The 21,694-nt window shown below is 41.0% G+C and overlaps 1 protein-coding gene across 1 annotated transcript; it reads right to left on the reverse strand.

Annotated features, from left to right (window-relative positions):
- Window positions 1-225: 225 nt before the first annotated feature.
- On the reverse strand, window positions 226-21,431 carry jak1 (Janus kinase 1). Its single transcript, XM_061078831.1, has 25 exons — window positions 21,176-21,431; window positions 16,692-16,903; window positions 15,583-15,706; window positions 14,555-14,711; window positions 14,082-14,233; window positions 13,532-13,791; window positions 13,120-13,235; window positions 12,346-12,528; window positions 11,734-11,891; window positions 11,193-11,307; window positions 10,777-10,975; window positions 8,990-9,099; window positions 8,734-8,886; window positions 8,534-8,621; window positions 8,038-8,165; window positions 7,779-7,917; window positions 5,566-5,717; window positions 5,302-5,452; window positions 4,480-4,568; window positions 4,089-4,281; window positions 3,762-3,886; window positions 3,096-3,268; window positions 2,671-2,788; window positions 2,300-2,410; window positions 226-2,217 (listed from the first exon to the last, which is right to left on the reverse strand). Exons 2-25 carry the CDS (start codon window positions 16,894-16,896, stop codon window positions 2,098-2,100), a joined length of 3,519 nt encoding a protein of 1,172 aa, XP_060934814.1. The 5' UTR covers window positions 16,897-16,903; window positions 21,176-21,431; the 3' UTR covers window positions 226-2,097.
- Between the last annotated feature and the right edge of the window lie 263 nt (window positions 21,432-21,694).

The following is a 21,694-nucleotide window of genomic DNA, read 5'->3' on the forward strand; positions in this document are numbered from 1 at the left end:
GCTTTTACAGTATGTGGATTTTTTTTTTTCCTGACCTGAAATATACTGTAGATTTTTGCAAAATTTTATATCATACTGACATTGATATTGTTTTACTGTGAATAAAGTATTTCTAGAGCAATTTTAGCATGTCTGCTTACACCTGTAATATATCGAACAGAGTTTTCAGTAGATAATATCGTGGTGATGATATTGCATTTGGAGTGACACAGAGAGGACAAAACAAACACTGATTTTATTTATTTTTTCATTGTGTATTTATGGATACTTTTATCTTCCATAACTCTTAATTTTGAAAAATATATTTCTTTTCTCTTTTTTTGAGCAGAAGGAATTGTCTTTTACATTCCTAAATAAAAACGTGGACTGAAGCGCAATTGTGTCTTTTTGTTGTTGTGGGTTTTTAGTTTTACATTTTGCCAACATTCACAGTAAAAGTCAGAACTTGCGTCAAACTGAACTGACCAGTTGTGTATTTTGTGATGTGTGCGAGCGACATTACAGAGCAACACACTGATGAATTTAGAACAGATCCAAAAACCCTCTGCTCAAACCTTATCACATGTACACAGATAAAATACATTTTTATACATTTCCTATCATATCGGAGAATTAGAAACAAACATTTAACAAGTAAAAATGAACAAATATACTATGAAAGAAATAAAATTGTCTGGAAAATAAAATGCCATGTGAATTATCATCACTGGTTAATCTCTCACTTTATACACTGGACAAACTGAAGTCCTGCAACGATGACAGTTGGCTCTGGTTCTTGCAGTACACACATATACACACACACAAATAATTAAATGAGTGGTAGAGGACAAGAAACATGAAGTTATGCTGCCCTCTAGTGGGGGAAACGTGCCTCAACCTGTCACTCCTGAACGACACAAGTGCTGTATGTTTGAAAATTATGTCTACGATTAACAATATGCATGATTGTTTTGTTTTTTTAAGGTTCCACCTGATCAAAGAAATACAAAATATAAGTCATTCATCCTCCTACATCTGAAGATCGGACTTCTATTTATAGTGCTATTTAAAAAAATGCATGATTAAATATGAAGAAATTAGATTTTCTGATCAGGTACACAATGCAACTGAAAACTGCTTTGCTACAAAGACAGTATTCTTGGTATCTTCACAAGTAAGGCAGCGGTTATTACAAATAAAGAAAGCTTAGGCAGAACATGAAGATTATTCGTGGGTATTTTCTCAATATTGACGATTAAACATCTGAAAAAACGCTTTAAAACTGATCTATAACTCAAGCTACTCTCTTCAAAGTAGGAGATTGAGAATCTAGAACCAACGAATGAAACCATTTCATAATGACAAGTGACAGGGACACTGGTGACCGATGGCTGGTTTGACAGCAGCTGTTGAAAATCTAAACATTCATCACGGATCCTTTCATGGCTCTAAACAGCGAAATCTTCAGGTGATTTTCTTTTTCCCGAAGCAAATGCGTCCAGGAAACAGCGGTGGCACAAAACGCTGAAAAACCACATCTTCAGTTTCCTGGGTCTTGTCCATTCAAGCTCTTTTTCTCAAAACGATTGATCAGCAATCCGCTCAGTCGTCCATCTCCAGTCGCACAACTTTCACCGTGAGCATTAAAAGTGCTCCTCTCTTTGGTCTGGTTCCTTCTTTCCATCCTCCATCAGTGAGAGTGATCTCAGGCCTCAAGTCCAAACAATGACAACCCCCGCCAGGGCCACTAGAATCTATAAGTGACAGGTCCATGTGAGTTTCTCACAATTACATGTATTAGATAAACTTGGAAGTCTTTTTGGAAGCTATAAGGTCACATAGCTACAAGTATTTACTTGTTTCATCCTATATAATCAAATGAAAACACAAGAATAAGTGAATATCCGATAAAAATGTTCAAAAATATATATGGCTGACTAAAATGATAATTATATGTGAAGAAGCGTGACTTTGCGTGAAGCACTGACTCTGTCTCTCTGTAAAACGAAATTGCACAAGCAGATGCTGATCTGGGGCCAGTTTCGTCGCTTGCATCTGTTCCCGTGTCTGCATGCAAAAGTCCCCGGGACTCCCGGGACCTCAAACAGGCGGTGAGGTTCACAAGTTGTTCTGCGGTTGGAGCTGCTTCAGCATGGTTTTCAGCTCCGCGATCAGGCACTTGAAGGAGATCCTCGCGTCGGGCGACTGCTCCCAGCACCTGCGCATCAGGTCGTACACCTGTGGAGCACAGACTCTGTGAGTTCAGAGGTAAAGAAAAAGCATTTTTGTGGTGTTGAGTTCATGTTGGGAAGTTTCTTACGGGCTCGGGACAGGTCTCAGGGCGCGGAAGCCTCCTGCCTTCCTGCAACACCTTCACCAGTCGGATGATGGTCATCTGGCCGTGGCTTGGACCAATCATACCTAAGAAGAGCTGTGTGGGGGAGGAAGAGGGAAAATGAAGAGGGTCAGGTTTCTCCTGAGCTCTTTTCAGATAAGATAAATATCTAAATGTAATAGATATTTTTTTTGATAATTATCTAAATATAATAGATATTTATAAGTGTCCTCAACACGTCCACTCACTCGCTCACTGTGAATTTATTCAGACATTGACTGCTGTTTTCTTCTATGGGCTCACTCAGGTATTGTGCTGTGTGTGTGTCTGTGTGTGTGTGTGTGTTTCATACTGACCGTCATCGGGCTCTTGCTGGAGTCACAATAAGTGATGAGCTCATACATCGTCACCCCGAAGGACCACACATCTGAAGCCAGGTAGAACTTGCACTGAGTCAGACACTCCGGAGCGTACCTGAAAAACATGAAGCGTACGAGCATGAACCTTAATGCACAGCTTATTATTTCTAATAGCACAACACAATCTCATACACACAATGACCTGTAACACTGAGGGGAGAAGCATTTACAATCAAAAGTCAGCTAAATGCAGAAAAATAATCCAGAATTTTGGTTTTCTTTTCTGTAACCTTACTTTTTATTCCAGTCTTTTTTTTTTTTTAACAAAGTCTCCCTTTTCACAATAAGATCTCAGCTGCTGTGGTGGAGTCTGAGAGAAGCATTACTTTTCCAGCGCATCCCTGACCAGCCCGTCGACTCACCAGAAAACTGGGCTGTCGTTGTCGTCCTTCACGGTGTAATATCCCTCGTTGTCCTTGATGCTCTTGGTGAGGCCGAAGTCTCCGATCTTTACCGTCCTCTCGTTCTCCACCAGCACATTTCGGGCTGCCAGGTCTCGGTGGATGTAAAAATTAGATCCCAAATATTCCATTCCCTTGAAAAAAAAAGAAAGACACAATATAGTCATTATCCACAAGTTCAGAGTGACTGAAACACAGCGTTTGTGCAGACAAGCAAAGTCTGATGAGAGCAGACTGACCAATGACTTTGCAATGCCAGTCGTTACGGTTCAGTTTTCCAGTTTGACATCGACTCTGTTTCCTGTCACATTACACTGTACATCGAAATCATTGCAATGATACCCACTTGTAATCAATGAGCTGTTTACTAGACACATTCACCAGATCGCTGGGAGCCCGGTCGCTTCATCTGAGTCGTTTTTGTAAAGTTAACTATATTGAAGGTTCCTATTCTTTTCATACAAAAGCATAAACATCAAGTGACAATCACATGAGTTCAGTTCATCCCCAGGATCTGTTCAGGAAGTGTCAGAAAGTTTCCAGACAGCTTGAGCGTAGCTAATTATTTACATTTTACGACACAGTGGTCAGACATTAAATGTAAAAGTCTGGCAGGGGGGGTGTTACCTCGCATATCTGGATGGAGTAGTTGAGCAGGGTGCTGAGGCTGGTCTTGCTCTTGTTCCTGGGCAGATACTCCTTCAAGCTGCCCAGTGGAAGATACTCCATGATGAGCTTGATGGCCTGACCCCCTGCGAACACATTCACAGTAACAGATTGGAATTCATTGTGTATGAAACCCTTGAAGCCTCCGCTACATCTATAGAAAACAGCTTAATGTGAGCAGCAGTGTTGACATCATTGTTGTGTTGTTCAGTTAACACACACGTGGGCTCCCAGTTGTCTACCACTGGCTACGTTCCAGTCTGCATGTGCCCACTCTGTCGATCGTACCTTCCTCTTGGCAAATGCCCTTGTATTTGACAATGTTTTCATGGTAGAGCGCCTTCAGGACGTTGATCTCGCTCGAGAGGTTGTTGCACTGCTCCTCCCGGTTCACGGGCTTCAGGGACTTCACCGCCACCAGCTCGCCAGTTTTATCTCCCCGTGGATCATAGCGACACAGCTCCACTTTACCAAAGTGGCCCTGCGTGAGGAACGCGAGAGGTTTTAATCACTCCGACACGAATGAGCTCTGATCTCGTTGAATTATTTCTTAGAATTTCCTACATTTCTTCAGTTCAGAATCTGATCTTGTTTTGTTATGTATTTGATTAATACTTATATAATAAGGTCAGTTCTTCTTCATAGAGATTATCCCACAAACAAAGTGGGAACACTTTACCTCTCCCAGGTCTCGGATCTTCTTCAGGAATCTCTTTTCAAACACCGTTGGGTCCACATCAGGAACAGGTTGGGGTTTGATTGATGGGTCTGAGAAATGAAAAGAAAAAAGAAACAATTGCATAAACCGCGGCGTCTTTTCTTTCAACATAAGAACACTTGCAACATAGGAAGTGTATTGTGGTCGGCAGTGTCAAAGTTTCCACCAAAAACCTTTTTAGTGGTTGTGTAACTGTTCGCTTGCTCTGGTTTCCACACAATTTTCTAATTTGAGTCATTATTCTAGCTAAACCAATTCTGTAGCATCCTTACCGCTTATTACAAAACTGTTTTGGGTACGCCGGAAAAATACAAGTTTACTCAAGGTGTTTTGCACCTGTTTTGGTATTTTTATACACGACGGTCAAGTGGATATATTAATCGTCTTAGTCTGACTGCAGTAGCCGATTATGGGCAGCAGGGGGAAGAACGGAGTCTATGAAGCCATGGGGCCCAGCTCAGGGGCAGAACTGTGATTGTGCACCCAGTGAACTTCCTCATGAGCATCTGAGTTGAGTAAACAACTCTGTTTGCGCTGTCTGTGGGGCTGTCGAGAGGTGAGATACAAAAACATGCAAAACACTCCAACGGAAATCATAACGGAGACATTTAGAACTGAACCTGTTCTACCACTTGCATTCAGGGACAGTCTGTATCTTAATGGTTCAAACTTGTGAAAACAAACAAGAAGACGCTGCCTTTTTTTGCTCAACATGTGCACAGATCTAATTCCATATAAATACTGTATATGGATAATATGCACACAGTTTAACCTCACACGTACTTTCTTTTTCCAGATTGTCGATGTCTCTGACAATAGCCCTGAAGAAAGGTCTCTTCTTGGGGTCGTAGTTCATACAACGTGTCATCAGATCCGCCAGCTCACTGCAGTCCGGGGTGGGCAGCTGGTACTTGGTTTCATAAAACCTCTCCTTCTGCTCAGCACACAGATGCACAAGGATTATTGATCATAACTTAGAGGCGCAAGAGAGCAATCAGATTAGATGTGGGATTGAATCATGGGTACTTGAGTGTGTGTGCCCCGTACCTCTGTGAGTTTCTTCTCTTTGAGGGGAACTTCTCCATCGTAGCAGATCTCCCACAGTGTGGTACCGAAGCCCCACTTGTCAGCTGCGATGCTCAGGGCAGACGAGTTCTTCACACACTCCGGAGCGATCCACGGGATACGATGCACACACTCTGGAGAGGAGACAGGAGAAACAGTAAATCAATTAAAAACAGACCTTTTGGTGTCTACATTAACAAAACAAGTCCGCTACAATATGTTAACTCTAGAAGACACATGGCCTCAAACTGATAAGGGCAAAGAAGGTTCGGTCGGTGCTTAGTCTCAGCTGGAGGTGGCTCCACATCTTTTCTCATCCGCCGCCAAGGAGGTTTTGTGTTCATCGGCGTTTGTCTTGTTAGTCAGGAAGTTTACACAAAAACTACCCAACCAATTTTCATGACATTTTATGAAGGACAGCATGACCCAAAGAAGAACCATTGAAGTTTGGAGCAGATCCAGATATACAGGAATTTGTGAGGGGCGTTAGAAAGAAGAGAGTGCATCCCCTCTTCAAGACGAATACTTTCTACATACTGTTAATATGTTACTGAACACACTCCAGAACACTGTTGTGTGAGCAACATGCAAGTGTCACAGAATGTTTTGCTTTTCATTTTGGAGCCCATATCAGACAAGTGAGCCAGAGTATGTTTTCTCAAGGTACTGTGCACGGTTAGCAAAGAAATTATGTCTGTCGAATAGGTCAAAAAACAAATGTTTGCAGCACTCCCCACACCTGTTGCAAAGTAAAAGCATCCTAGCATTCCTGCTGACTGATAAAAGAATGTAAACCTACAAACATGATCAATGAACCAGGAACCAAGAGTCAAATACAGAACAGCTCTAACAGACTGACTGGGCAGGTATTTGGTTTAATATGTCGATTGACTACATTGCCCACGTCTAAAAAGCCTTGGTAAAAGCTGTTTGAAGTGTGACCCTGAATGGAAGAAGGACCAACCAATCAGATGAGGGGGGTTTATTAGGAAATGCAAGCATCTCAGACAGGGAAACAGCTGGACTGACCGGGGGGGAAACAGGACAAGGCGTAACCAAGGAGCGGAAACTGAAGGAGTCGAGTTGACACCGACATGAAAGGGGGGAGGAGATAAAGGAGTGTCAGGGGGGAAAAAGATAATAGAAAGGTCAAAGAGAAAGGGAGAATGTGACGAACAGATTTGAGGGTTTGAGCAAAGTGATCAGAGGTTGCTGGGAAGAGAGGAAGAGTGCTCCCAGTGGGATTTCTGAGCACTTTTCTCCACTGTGTGCTCGATCAAATCTATGGGCTAGGATGTCAATGTGTAACTGGAAGACTGGTTGACTGGCAAAGTGTAGGAAACCGAAGAAGAAATGTTAAAGAGTTCTGGGAACCGAGCGCAAGGGAGGAGTATTCCCGAGAGAGTGCAGCGGCAGACATTTGCCCAGAAACACTTCCAGCCGGGCCCTGTGGTTTGCTAATCCATCCGTACAAGCCACACTGTGTGTCAGAGCACAAGAGTTCTGCCTCTAATAGATAAACAGAAACATGAGGCGGCCATTTGAGGGGAACAAAAATGTAATCTGAGAAATGTTGTTATTGTGTTGTCTTCCCTGAACCTACATCTAGCTTTTTTCTACAAAACCAAATTACATCCCGAGAGGGAAATGTGCCCAGCGCAATGTTATTGATTTTGTGACAGATATAATTCCTCTAATTGACAATCTGCGGAAGTGTTCTTTTCTTTTGTGCTCATTTATTCAATAGGTTTTTATTATTACTGCACTGAGGGCGAAGAGGATTCCTTGAAGGACACGAGACAAAAAGAGTGAGAGGAAGGATCTCGTTACATTACCCTTTGTTTCCACTTCTCAGAATTACTCAAAAACGACACTACTGATTTACATGAAATTTTGCAGAGTGTTGGAGCATGGCCCAAAGAAAAACACAATTAAGTTTGGAGCAGATCCGGATAAACGGGTCGATACAGGATTATTTCCCCACTTTCTTTAAGATGGTGAGATAGTGTGTTAGCCTACTTTATTCCATTCGTTTCACAAGTTGTCCTCATTTTGTTTTACTTTCATTTCACAGCAGATTTGGGAAGAAAGTGCTTGGCATCTATTGTGTTAGCATTTAGGTTTCATTTTTACTATTGAGAACGTCTGTGCATGTCTGTGCATATGTGTGTGCGTGTGTGTTCTTGTTTTCTCACCCTCTCTGGTGAGCACTGTGATTGGTATTCCTGGGTCGCTGAGCTTGATGAAGGGACCTCCCTCATCATCACCCACTCCGTCTCTGGCCAACAAGATGTTCTTGGCACACACAAAACCATGGACCAGCTTTTTGTCCTCCTACAATAACACAATAAATTGAATATATTGAATATATAGGCCTACTCTTGTGCCTGTAATTACAGAATGTGCTTGATTACATTACATCCTATAATTTGTGTGCGTGTTCTCCTCTCTTACCAAGTAGCTGAGAGCAGAGGCCAGCTGCTTGGCCACCTGGAACTTCCATGGAGTGTTGAGTTGAATTAGCTGTCTCCTCATGAACAGGTCCAGTGGGCCGTGTTGGACAAACTCCTCCACCATGATATCTTGTAACAAAGAATCACAAGGTAAACATAAAAAAGCTGAGCCACAGCACAACATTCAAACGCCTACACTCCTCTCAAGCAATTTTCTGACATGCATTAAACTCTGGATATTTTTTCTTTTCATTTCTGTGGGTGTGTTGATGAGGCTTTCAACACACTACAGACGCAAAACTGACAACAAAACAATAAATGAAACAGAGGTTCCATACATGTAGAAGATATTAAAGATGATGTAAGCGTGGAAAGACAATAAGATTCAAGAGCATTTGGTGGTGAGAGACGATGCCGGTGTTCAATGTGCTGTAAACAAAAAAAACGGATCAAATTGTCCAGACTTCAGACAGAAAACAGGTAAAGTTTGCACTCACTTTCCAGTTGGCGAACACAAACTCCATACAGTAGCACTATGTGTTTATGGGACACTTGTCGCATCATGCTGGCTGTTTCAAAGAAGGCCTGTCAACAGAAAAGATGACTCAATACATAGCACATTACAGATTGCATTATAAATTAGTTGAAGAAGCTTCTGATCAGCTGCACAAAGATGAACAGAATCAGTGTAACTCACGAAGGAGATGTCCCTGTGTCCAGAACCCAGCTCCTTCAGGACAACCTTGAACTCCTGGAAGGACGAGTAGCCTGCATCCTCATCCTCCTCACTCTTCACCCGCAGTGTGCCCGAGTAGATGTTGGTCCTTGTGCCACGGCCGAGATGTTCCTCCTGGTTAACGCAGCAGGGTGCAAAGGGAGTGGAGTATTACGTAAAAAGCATACGTCCACATATCATAAAAACATTAGATCGACCTGAAGTGGAGAAGGCGTACCTGTTCAATCTCCTCCTTCAGAATGCGAATGAAGCTGAACTGGCTCTCCTGCGTGGATGTCTGCACGGCCGGGGCTCGGTCTTTAGTGACCACCAGCAAGTTGGAAATCTCTGCAGCACAAACACAATCACACATATTTAAAAAAGGGGCCATATTTACATGATGTGGTGCATACTACGAAAGGAGATTTAAACAACTGCTGGACATTTTCAAAGGTAAGATAGTGTTTTATATTCTTCTCTGTTAACCATCGTTTGTGTTTGGTAATCCCTGAGAGAAACGGTGACACCTGCTTGCATTGTTGTTATGGTCCGTTTATTGTGACACAGATGAAAAGTTTAATTGATTTGAACGCAATGATCTCAACGGTGAACATTCAAAGCAGCAATGAGGTTGAAAATAGGTTGTGCGTGTCGGCTGCACTGCAACATGCACAGACGCTCACTGATATTCAGCGTGAATGCAGAACTGTGTTTACATGTGGTAAAAAAAGAACTCAACTATTACGTCAATGTGGTAACAATGTGAACACCTCCTCAAATTGGCTTAGCAGCTGATTCGGTTTATTTTTTGCGTGTGCAAAGCAACGTGTGGGAGGCTGAAGTTAAAATGTGTCTGTTGCCACACTATATGTGCATGTGGGTGTCTAATGTTGTGACAAAACCAGCACGGTGTGGTTTTCAAGGGGAGGGACATAAAAGGTATCTGTACTCCATCAGACTTACCAAATGTTCAGTGTTAGAGTGGGTGTTAGGAGCACTGTTCTTTGTTTTCATGCAAAAGCCAAATACAACATGCCGCCGCAGCTACGACAGAATATTACACTGCACCGGCTCCTTAAAACATTGGACTTAGTCAAGACCCAACCTTTACCTTGAGTTTCAGACTGGAGTGGCCAGCATGGTCTTCTTCACTCATAAGGTAATCAGTGAAGTGAGAGAAGTAAAACTAGAGTGCTAAAGTGCTAGAGCTAGTTCCTGCTCCAGAAACCAACATCTACAACTCTCTTCCTCTCTGAGAACACACACACACACACACACACACACACACACACACACACACACACACACACACACACACACACACACACACACACACACACACACACACACACACACACACACACACACACACACACACACACACACACACACACACACACACACACACACACACACACACACACACACACACACACACACACACACACGATCTATAAGCAACCCGATCCTAGCAATGTGATTACAAGTGCATCCTGGGCCAAGTTAAAGGGCCGTTTACACCTATTTTCACACCTCGCTTCTCATTTTCTCACTTCTTCAAACTTGATATCAACAAATGTCTTTTGAATTACTAACAAGGCCTTTTTTTGACCCATCTGTGTGGGTTGAAAGATTCAAATCCGTTGCAATTCTGACCCCACCCAACATCACAGTTAGGTGTCTGTTCTACTTGTTACATTAGACAACTGTGCATAGCGAGAGTTGGAATGCACAGGATATAGATAGCTGCTAGAGCACCCAGGATTTTCAGCCTTATGTGGCATTTATCCACTTCATTAGAGCTTTTTGTCAGGTAGTAAATAGAGTAAAATTTTATTTTTTATAGCTTAATAGTAAGAACAAACTCAACAGGAATTCATGTTGTATGTTTTACATAAATGCAAAACTTTGGCTTTCAGTCAGCCCATTTGCTTTGAAATACCTATATAAATGCAGGAGAATGAAGGTACGTGTCTTTATTTGGATTTTATACAATCACTATGTCTGTGGCTGCATTCAATTTACCTCTAGGCTGTGGGGGGCAGCAGCGGAGCAGCTGGAACTGGAGGTTGTCGGTGCGAAGACTCTGGCCCTCCAGGTGCTCTAGCAGCTCCCTGAGAGTGGACCGCAATGTGTCTGTGCCGTACAGACAGTACCCATTAGGTGTCACCTCAATCTGGAAGTTCTTGTACTGGCGCACGGGACGAGTCTCCATCAGGTCAATCTGGTTGGAGAGGGGGAAGAGATAACAGAAGTTTAAAATAATGAAACCAAGAAAAGATTATATACAAAGAGGGGAGGTGGTCAAAGTGTGGAAAAACCAAGGACACACAACTGTTACATGATACATTGATGACTTGAGAAGAGACCAGTTGCATTAAAGAAAACGAGTGAACATTGGCTATTAGTCATTGAACAGTCTTGTTTTGAGTCCACACTACCTCAGTGCAGACCACAGTGATGATGATGTACTTGTAGTCAGTGCAGCTCCAGCGGAGGATGTACGTGCCCTCGTCGTTGCCCTCTTGACGCAGCTTGTGGATGGCATAATCCGTACTGGAGATAAAAAACACAATTAATGGAGGCAGAAATTGTTTTTTAACAAAAGTAGAATTAAGATTTATTCAGAGGAAGATAGCATGCATGTTAATACTATTATTTTGTAATGTAAAATACAATTTGAGGTTCACTGCTCTTTCCTTTTCAATGGTTGATTAGGATATATATATATATTTACAATAACAATATTTAGGCAAGCTTTAAATGGCTCTAATGGACAGTTTGATTAAAAAGGGTTGAGGGTGACAATAAAAAGCAGTGTGTGACGCATTAGCAGAGGGAGGAAGAAGACAGACAGGGTAACAGCTAAAACGAATAAAGGTCAGTGACTGATGGTGTCTAAAAAGACCAGCTACACGTGTTAGCGTGTGGACACAAGGTCACACAGGAAAACATCCCATCAAGAAAGCAGCCAGTACAAACCTGATGGGTCCATGGCAGCTATTGTCGGTGTTGTGCACCACTGAGGCAGGCGCCACCTCCTTGCACAGGTGGTGGTGGGCATCGACTGTCAGCCTGAAGTAACCGTCTACAAGGGCCGCAAAGGACAGGGCCTCAGCCCGAGAAGACATTTGCATTTCCTGAAAAAGAGAAAAGCAGGGGATGAGAAAACAAAAGAAAAAACATGATTAGAGCAGAGAGGGATTTACAACCACCTTACCCAAGGGCCAATGCTTGATAAAGCCTCAATTTTAAGATGAAGTATGACATCACCATTATGACTAACTAGTTCCCATTGGTCTTATTAACTTGGAAAATTAGTTGCTTAAAAAAATATTTTCTGGGTGTGACCATAGAATGGGTGTGTAGAGTAGGTTCCAGGCTGTTGCAAATAACAAGCCCCAGGGCTTTTTTAACAATAAATTCTTACAATTCAAGAAGTTGGCAGTTGATGAACCATGAGTAAAACCCTCGTGCTGTAAATGACAGTTTGCAATTCAAAGTAGACGTGAAGTCTCGGGTATAATCGACTGTACAAATGTTGATCCCCGAGAGAGACACAATGCATGTTTGTCATCTTCATGTCTGTCTCACCATCCTCTTGTTGTCCTGTCGATTGATGGTGACTGTTGACTCTTCGATGGCGGTGTGCGTGATCTCGTGGAAGTCACAGAACACCACCCACTCGTCAATTGCATCTTTCTCTGTTTTGCTTTTCTGTTTTCCATCCAGCTTGTTCTTCTTTGACTTACCCTTTTCTTTGGAGATCACAGACATCTATATTGAAGATAAACATAGCAGATATACACAGTTAAAAGGTTATACAGGAAAATGCACCATAGATATTTTCAAATACTCCCAAATATTGTCACTTTTTAAAATACTGAAATAACCTTTGCCAAGTTTGTCTTGGATAATTTTCAGTTTTATGTATAAGTAAGTCAGCCCAAGAGTCAATGAAGAAGTATAACTTAATATTGACAAAACACTACACTAGATCGGACCACTTAAAAGAATGGGAAATAATTACTAAGGTTTATTGATTCATTATTCAGTCAATGAAACATTACGCATTCATCAACTTTTTTGCAGAGTTCATCGTGTTGCTTTGAATCATTTTTATTTTCTGACCAAAAGACAAATATACTCGAAATATTTATTTAAAAGTCGGGAAAATCAATTTTTGTTTATATGTTTTTCCATAAAAAATTATTAATTATTTTATAAAACGGCAAAGAATATCTTTCTGTTGACTGACTCGTCTCATATCTGATATCAGTAGGATTTTTAAGGGACTCTGCTCTCCAGATAACATATGTTTACTTCTTAGAGGCGTACAGCCATGGATTCTCAGGCCTCTTCACTTACTGGAGCAGGCTTGTTTCTCCAGGAAATGCCAGTGGTACCAGTAACCAAAACTTGCATGTCACGGCTCGTCTCCACATTCTGAGTCAGACTCTGCCCCTGGTTCTGGTTGTAGTACACTGGAAAGAGCAATCAAAACATTATATCACAGAAGTTACACAGAGACAAAATATCTAGATGCTACAGTTACAGTTTTCTAAATATTGCTTTTGGAAAAACTAGTGAAACCAAAGGAAATATCTTATTAACTATGGCTACGGTCTGTCTGTAATAAACAGACAAGACAATTCTGATCTTAATGCACAGGATATAGGTAAATCAAATCATCCTGGTAAACAAATAGAAAATGAAACACAAACTGAGCTGTTCAATGCGAAAAACCTGCATCTTCCGGGAAAAATCGAACCATAGTTACCTCCACTGATGAGATCTCCTTCCCGTGTCACACTGAGCGTGATGGGTTCTAACAGCTCGCTGCCCAGGCCGCTGGTCAGGCCCTCCAGTGTGGCCAAGTACTTGATCTTCAGGTCGTACGGAGTGATGTTGCTATCCTTGACCGTGCGGCGGTTGAATTCACAGAGGAATTTCTTGAAGACGTTGTTGATGCGGATGCGTGTCAGAATGTTGCGTTGCTTGATGTTGCGGTTCAGGGACTCCGGGATGAAACGTTTGTAGCTGGTTGGATCAAAAGGGAAAAGACACATAGAAACTAAGGACTCAAGAACAGTTTGCCAATTTGTAGCATCATTCTTTCCAACTGGTTTCGAGGGTGAACGCTTCAAACGTGTGGAGGATTTTAAAGTGAAAGACACAAGGGATGACTCAAGAGTGCGAGTTGTAGCTGAAAAATTAGATTAGGATATATGAAGTTTGCAGAATAAGTTTTAGATCTTAATCATAAGTGTGTTGAAACCCCACAATACAGACGTGCTTGGTATGTATTTGTGTGTGTGCCAGGGTGTTACCTGATTTCATTGGATGCAATGGGCTGGTTCATGGAATGGTGAGTGATGGCAAGCACAGCCATGCCCAAGCACTCGTTTTCTATCTCGTGCTGCTCTGCCTCTGACTGGGACGTCCTCAGTGGAACGAATCCTTTCTGGAAATCATGCTGGCCCTGAGAGATAACACAGAGACATTTAAAATAACTGAAAAATTTGTGAAGGATTTGTTTATGTTCCTTTTGCATTACAACTTCCAGTTATTACTTGTCTGAATGGTATGCTGTCTATTGCTGACCTCAGTGCACTTAGCAATATTGTCCTCCAATCTTTGAGCTTTATTTCAGAATGTACTTTCAAAAGATTTGGTGGTCAGGCTGAATATATCCATCTTCATATGGACAACAATGTTAGAGTAAAAACATATTCCTGGAGAGTTGATCACCACATATTCCTGGAGATCAAATCATCTATGTAAATCTAATGCAAACACACACCTGGGCGAACAGGTAATCCAGAGACGCAGCATCGAGCAGGGGCGTTCCCTCCGGTGTTTTCTGAGGGCTATTTTTATCTCCTTTGAGTTTACTGATGCAGTGTCTCCAAACTGGAGACTCTCCCTCAGTGGTGCCATGCCAATTTCTGAAATAAAACCTGACAGAAGAGACACAGAAGACAGGTTAACAGAAATAATATGGATTATTAAATCTTACAGATTCTAAAGCCTCCTGTATTGTGTACAGAGATTATATTTGGTCTTTAGTCCAAATTGACAATTCTGACAAAATAAATCAAGATATTTTTCTTTTTGGTGGGGCATTGTCTTTGTTAACTGCATTCAGCTAAAATGACTAATTCACAGCTTCAGAGACTCAGTAGATTTATATGCCAACAGAAATCCAGCCTCCACTTTAATTCTTCTGCAGGTTTGTCTTGAACATTTGTTCATGCTAAAGATGCATGTGTATGAAAACTTGACCACAATACCCTTGTTTGAAATACTGCACCACAAAACGCAAATCAAGCGGCAGCAAGAAAAACACAAAAGACACAAATACACACACACAGGACATACAACACGGTTCGGCTCTATGCACACACACTTTTCTCTCCACTAGCTATTGTCAAAGCAGAGTGCAGAGATAAAGGAAATGCAACAGACACCACAGCGATGAACTTTTTTCCTGTCTTAAAATGAAATGCCAACTAACACGCAGAATGGAGGAGGGACTTTTATCGCTTTAAAATAATCCAGTCAGGTGCAAATATGACACTGCTAGTCTGCCTCATGAAAACCTTCCTCTCAGACTTGTCAAAACTCTTATAAAACCCATCAATAGCCAGAAAAACTCTGTAAAATAAGCAATTTAGGTTTTAACGGTGTTATGAAGTTGTATACAGTTAAGCGGTGCGCCCTTCATAGATCCAATTCAACAGCACCTCCAGCACTTTGGTTTTAGTGTACGAGGTGATTTTATGGATACAACACTAGTGTAGTCAGCCTCTGCTGTGATGTCATTCTTACCTCATGCGATAATGCAACTTGATACTGGTATCATCTGTGACCTTGAACTCATAGTTGGGAGGACACCATATTCCTGTCGACTCAATGTACAGGCCAAATAGGTTGTGGCACAAGGGAGAGATTGCTGAGAAAGGAAAGAGAAAAAAGATCAATATTCAGACCAAATGTTAGACTGTGACCACTGATTTCCAGTCACAAGTCTATAAGCAACGGCAAACAATCTGCTCATGAAACTAAATAAAACAGAAGGATCTAAATGCTTTCGACACATCAATTTAATTCGTTTAAACTGTCTTTAGCATAATAAAGATCAATCATGAAATTAAGGAGCCTGGATTTAGGGAATTCTATCGTTAATGTAAACCTTAAATCCCCTGAAACAACTTTAATCGTGGCCCAGCTAACTAAAGTGAGACAAACCGGTAAAATTACTAATGGTTGGGCAAACTTCCTGTAAGAGCCTCCAAAGTGGCACTTAGTTTAGCTTTACAGTAACTAATTCATGGTTTACATTGATTTGTAATGGGATATTATTGAGGGGAATTGTCTCTAAAAGCCATGTTGACCACTTTGTTAAGAATCTAATCACTTTATTTCACATGTTGACAGCTGAATAGTTGCACTTAAAACTGTTACTTGTATAATTCTGATATATTGTTGTTGAAATATGCTTCAAAAGCGTATTTGAATGTGAGACAGTACTGTTTAAGTCAAGAGGGCCAGAGTAAGTGATTGGTCAATCAATCGATGATTGACTTACAGTCAAGCAAGATACTAATACTAATATTGCTTATTTTAATGCTTTAAAGCTGAGATGGTAGTAAATCAAGTGGGTTGGAGATAACAGTAATAGACAGGGTGATATTCTCCTCTAGGACAAATCCAGGAAACGGCAGGGAGCATTGACACGAGTAGCCCACCTTGTAGACCAGCAAGGCATTAAAAGCGGTCAAGGGTTAAAACCTGGTTTACAGCCTAAATTCATTGGACACATACTTGTCATATACTGTAGTGCAAGTAAATTCTATGACAATGATGTCACCACCGGCAACAAAAACAACTAAATCATAAAGCAAAGCAGGAATTTGGTTATGGTGTTGGTCACTCACAGCATGCCTTGGCAGCATCCTCACAGAGTTCCTCAACACTGAAGCATCCTTTGAAGTATTCCAGCTGGTGCACCTCTGGTGTGTAGAAGTGGATCTCCAGGCCCCAACAGGTCGTAGGGGAAGAGGCGAGTTGAGTCTTCTTGTTGGACGTCCTGATCTTCCCACAGAGTTGCCTGCTCAACTCCATTACCCCCTGAGTTGGCATTCAGACACTACATGAGGTAAAAAGAGAGAAATGGGGGAATTATGGGAGATTAAATATCATAAAATCAAGCCCCACTGCTCTGACTTTGTTTGATTGAGTTTAGTAGGAATGCTGTAGGTGTAATTTTCATAAAGGAAAATGTGTCAAGAAGGAATATTATTGAAACTATCAGTGTAAAAAGATGTAAATGGTGTAAATGTCCAGCTGTAAGCCTGTTCAACACTTGGGTTATAAATGGCACTTACTTTGTAAATGGGTGTCCGCTGTGAAGATAACAAAGCTTATCACGTGTGTGTGTGTGTGTGTGCGTGTGACATTAAGGTGCAGTATTGATTGTGTGTTAAGGCAAAATGATCATTAACCTGATGACTCATTCTGATACCATTCAGAGCACAACATAACCTACAGAACACAGTGATGCCCTGCTAAACTCATCCAGCGTGAGTAATGTGACGTCAGCCTCTCAAGTGAGCAGATGATACAGAGGACAGATCATTATTCCTCAGGGCTTCCCCATTGCGAAACTAATATGAAAACTGAAGACCTCTGGGTTTTGTACCGACGGTCATGTAAAAATTTGATATTTTCAATCCTTACCTTGGGCTTTGGGAAATTATCATGATCAACTTTCTAAGATTGCAATATGCAAATGATTAAACAAGCTATTGACAAAACAATCAGCAGAATATTAGATAATGAAAATAACAGTTGTAGGAACCATAAGCCAAAAATGTGCTTTCTTCACAAAAGAAGATTCCAATCATACAGTCTGTGGGAACATGCTCAGACATTCACCAGAAACTAAATGCCTTTACACACTAGCATGATACTGCAGACAGTAAAAAATATGCTGCATTCATATCCAGAGCCAAACAGGGACATACTGAACACTGACCATATAAGGGACAACTTTCCCTCAACATCAACAGTTGTTTGTATCATGAACCCACAGACAGAACATCGAGGTTGATGGATAAAAACCCTCACTGGTATCGGACAGGATTTCCTTTTCTTTGTGTACTGAACACTCCCTTTGTGTTTCTCAATATCAAACAGACTACCTGAACTACCAGCGGATGTAAGACCGGTGTCAATGTTAAATGTTGTGCCATAGTTTTCAGACCTGGGATTAATATCCATCCTGACAGATCCATTCCCAGGTGGACACCTTTAAGTATGTAAATGGTAAATGGTCTGTATTTATATAGCGCTTTCCTAGTCTTGATGGCCACTCAAAGCGCTTTACAGTACAGCTTTACATTCACACTTTCAAACACACATTAAGACAGTCCATCTTTAATCTACGAGAAGGGACAATTTGGGCTTCGGTATCTTTCCCAAGTAAAGTCTTTCCCATTAATTTAGAAAATTCATCCAATTGTGGGAGAGTAAGTAAATAATCAAAGTTGAACAACCTGTTAGTCTCAAAAATTTCAGAAATTGTCTATGAGCACAACAGAAAGTTTGAAGTAGCTCGCTAAGTGATCCAACGTAAGCGTTTTTTAAACATTACTAGCAGATTGATGCCGTATCAAGCTAGTAATGTTGTTTTATTTTAAATGAAAATGGACAAGCCTTGTGAGCAAAGCCCTCCTAAGTGGCCAAGCATTGGGCTCTACACGTGTAGATGGTAACTAACATACATATGGCAGTTTGTGAGGCTTGTACAAAGCAGCCATTTCACACTACGATGAAAACAATGCTGCAGACCCACCTGCTAGCTTGCTTCACGAACAAGACAAGTGGAAAAACATCAGTTGAATGCAAACTCATCTAACTACACAGCATTCCCTCAGGTTCAGCAGACCCCTTGTAAAAATGCTGTGTATGCATATGTGCAATTTGTTGAACAAACATGAACAAGTGATTTTACTGATTATCAGACTTTAAGCCATAATGCTGAAATCTGTCACAAATGTAAAACATCATTGCCCGTGATTCATCATTCCTAATTTGGTTTTAATGGAATTTCATATTAGTACTTAAGTCAATGTACCTACCTGACTTAATAATACTCTGGGCAAACAATAGGCTGATAAAAAATGACTGTCACAAAGGTCACTTCCAAGTACAGACTACGTGAGCAGTAACCTAGTTCTCTTTGATGCTAAATATAATGCTATGATAGTAAATACTGTTTCCCTTTACTGGAAAGAAACTTGCAAACAGAAATATTCAACTTTGATCATTCATTCGGTGATTCATTTACCCCATATCTATGTACATTGAATATTTCATATTACAGATCCATATTTGCATTGTTTTAATTAACTGGTCATTTCTGGTAATCATTTAATCTTTCAAATGTCAATTCCTTGACATTCATGTGACAAATTCAGTGGGTAATTCTATGATTAATCTCACATTATCACAAATCAACTTATTAATTGGTATTATAAAAATGCTGTGTGAGAAATAAGGTCAGAAATTGCACATATTTTAATTTTCTTTCTCATGTTATAAGCATAATCACCTACATATTGATTGTATATAAATTTACTTTAATGTTTTTTTTAATAAATTCCAAACATTGCCGCAACCACTCTCTCTGTGAATATTCTGTATTCCTCGGTCTCTTAGAGAAGAGAATTAGAATTTGGGGGTTCTGGACTGATGATCAGTACAACAACTCTTAAGCTGTCACCTGACTTCTTAAAATTATGATGGTTTACCAACATTTTATGAAATTTGAATCAAGAAAACAGCAGGTACATTAACTGACAGTGAAAATTATCCTTTGTTTAAGTTGAGTTAGTTAAAATCAATCATTGTTGGGAGCGAGGTCCCTGTGGTTTACTTGGTTTCTCTAGAAAGACAAACTAACAGTTCTCGGTTATATTTCACAACATTTGCCCTTACTTCAAAATGGTGTTGATTGATTCTATCCGTCTTCCTTTTCTTCATTGTTTGGTTTATCGGCGGGTGGCAACCAACTACAAGGTGCATTACTGCCATCCGCTGTGTGTTGCAATATCCTACTTCTTCTTCTTCTTCTCCATTCGGTATATCTATTATTGCCCGAGCTATTTGATAGCTTTTCCTTTCTCTTCGTTGCCGGGTGGCAACCTACTGTTGGAGTTATCAAGGCCATATTAAAATAATTTTGTCTGATCTTGTCTCCCTCAGATAATGGGGCATACTGCCTATTCCAATGGTAAATACTGTTTGCAAGTTCAGTTCTTCAACTGCATGCGTTGCAATTCCCCATTTTGGTTTTTCTCATTCTACAATTAAGTGCTGTGTATCATTGAGTATGGTATGTTATAATCCTCACTTCCTGCTGGACTGCGTAAAGGTGTCATCCCAACTACACTGCCGTTCTTTAACAATGTTTTCAAAGTGAAATGTCCATGACTTCTTCATGATTTACTTCTTGCTTGGCCAACAAATCCTCACCCTTCAATGCCCTTTATCTATCTGAAAATCAGTCACAATATTCATATTTTGAAATCTATACAGTCTCAAATATCTCATTAATGTGTGTATATAATAGTGTGTATTATTATTTGTATTTGTCCCTATATGTGAAGTACTTTATAAAGGCTGTTCTGAAAGGTGCTGTGGACATAAAGTAAATGTTGGGTGGCGAGCAAAGAAGAAGAAGAAGACACATTTATTGGGGATAATGCAGTTTGCCAATCCGTCAATAAACTGAACAAATAATAATTAGAAAAGTATTATTATTATCATCCTCTTCTTTACTATTGCCATAAAAAGAATGGCTGCGTGTTTTATAAGGAGCTTTCGGTTTCATCTTTTCCAGTAGAGACAGTTCGGCTCGATAAAAAAAAATACAAATGTCATTAATTCTAGTTCAATCGCCATGAATTTGAAACACAGATTTCAAACCCGTATCAATAATGATAATCCAGTAAATTCTATTGATATGGTCTCAAACTTTTACTTGTAAACTAGGCCGTTTGAGCCAATGCCTGCTATTGTCATCACATAAATACGACTTCCCGACATATTAAACATCTTATTGTATTTGCAAATATCATAGCATGCTGTTCATTATTAGCCAGGCAGCAGATATCGACCTGTATCACCGCACGGATGAAAGTTTGATAGCTAGCGGTTTGGCTGTTTGACGTTAGCTTGTTAGCATGGTAGCTTGTTAGCCTGTTGGTTCTACTGACGGCAGCTGGCTGTCCTCCCGCATGACAACCGACAGGAGACACACACACAGACAGACAAACGTGTCCTTGTGTGAACCAGACACAACACGGACACACATTTTTAATCCGAATCATTTTTAACAACAAGTTATTGTACTCACCTAGCAAAGATTAGCCACACAGCTGGCAAGTAACTTCCGTTTCGCTCCGCGCATCGGACGCTTCCACGGAACTTCCGGGTCTGGGTCCGATTTAAAGTGTCGCTTGTACGGGTTGATAAAAACGTCCCGAAGACAAGCGTCCAGTGTCCAGGAGGAGGTAAGAAAGAGGGGTTAGGGTTAGGGTCCACGGCAGCGGAAGAGTCGTGTCCTCCGGGGCTAGAGCTTCCTGACAAGTGAGGGCCCCTTCCCGACATCAACGCAGGGACCGGGGGCGTGACACGGTCGCTGATTGGCTGAGTGCACCCGTCAGTCACGGTAACGACTTCCAAGGGGGTAAGGCTACCCCCCAAAAAGGAGAATTCACTCGTTACCCCCCCCCCCCCCCCCCCCCCCCCAATGTGCTGGTGGAGGTGGTGGGTTTGACGTGTTTCCAGTTTCAGAGACAAAATCCAATGGGTGAATTGGTGACCACGTCTTCAAACTTGTAGGAAAGCAACAGATAAAGAAACAGGAAATTGC

This window comes from Limanda limanda, chromosome 9 (assembly GCF_963576545.1).
Source record: "Limanda limanda chromosome 9, fLimLim1.1, whole genome shotgun sequence".
In the NCBI taxonomy this organism is placed as follows: domain Eukaryota; kingdom Metazoa; phylum Chordata; class Actinopteri; order Pleuronectiformes; family Pleuronectidae; genus Limanda; species Limanda limanda.

Coding starts and splice junctions, on each gene's coding strand:
- jak1 (XM_061078831.1), bottom strand. CDS start 16,896: ATGCCAACTCAGGGGGTAATGGAGTTGAGCAGGCAACTCTGTGGGAAG. Junction 12,529..13,119: donor GGAGAAACAAGCCTGCTCCA/GTAAGTGAAGAG, acceptor TCTTCAATATAG/ATGTCTGTGATCTCCAAAGA. Junction 4,569..5,301: donor CGACAATCTGGAAAAAGAAA/GTACGTGTGAGG, acceptor TTCATTTCTCAG/ACCCATCAATCAAACCCCAA.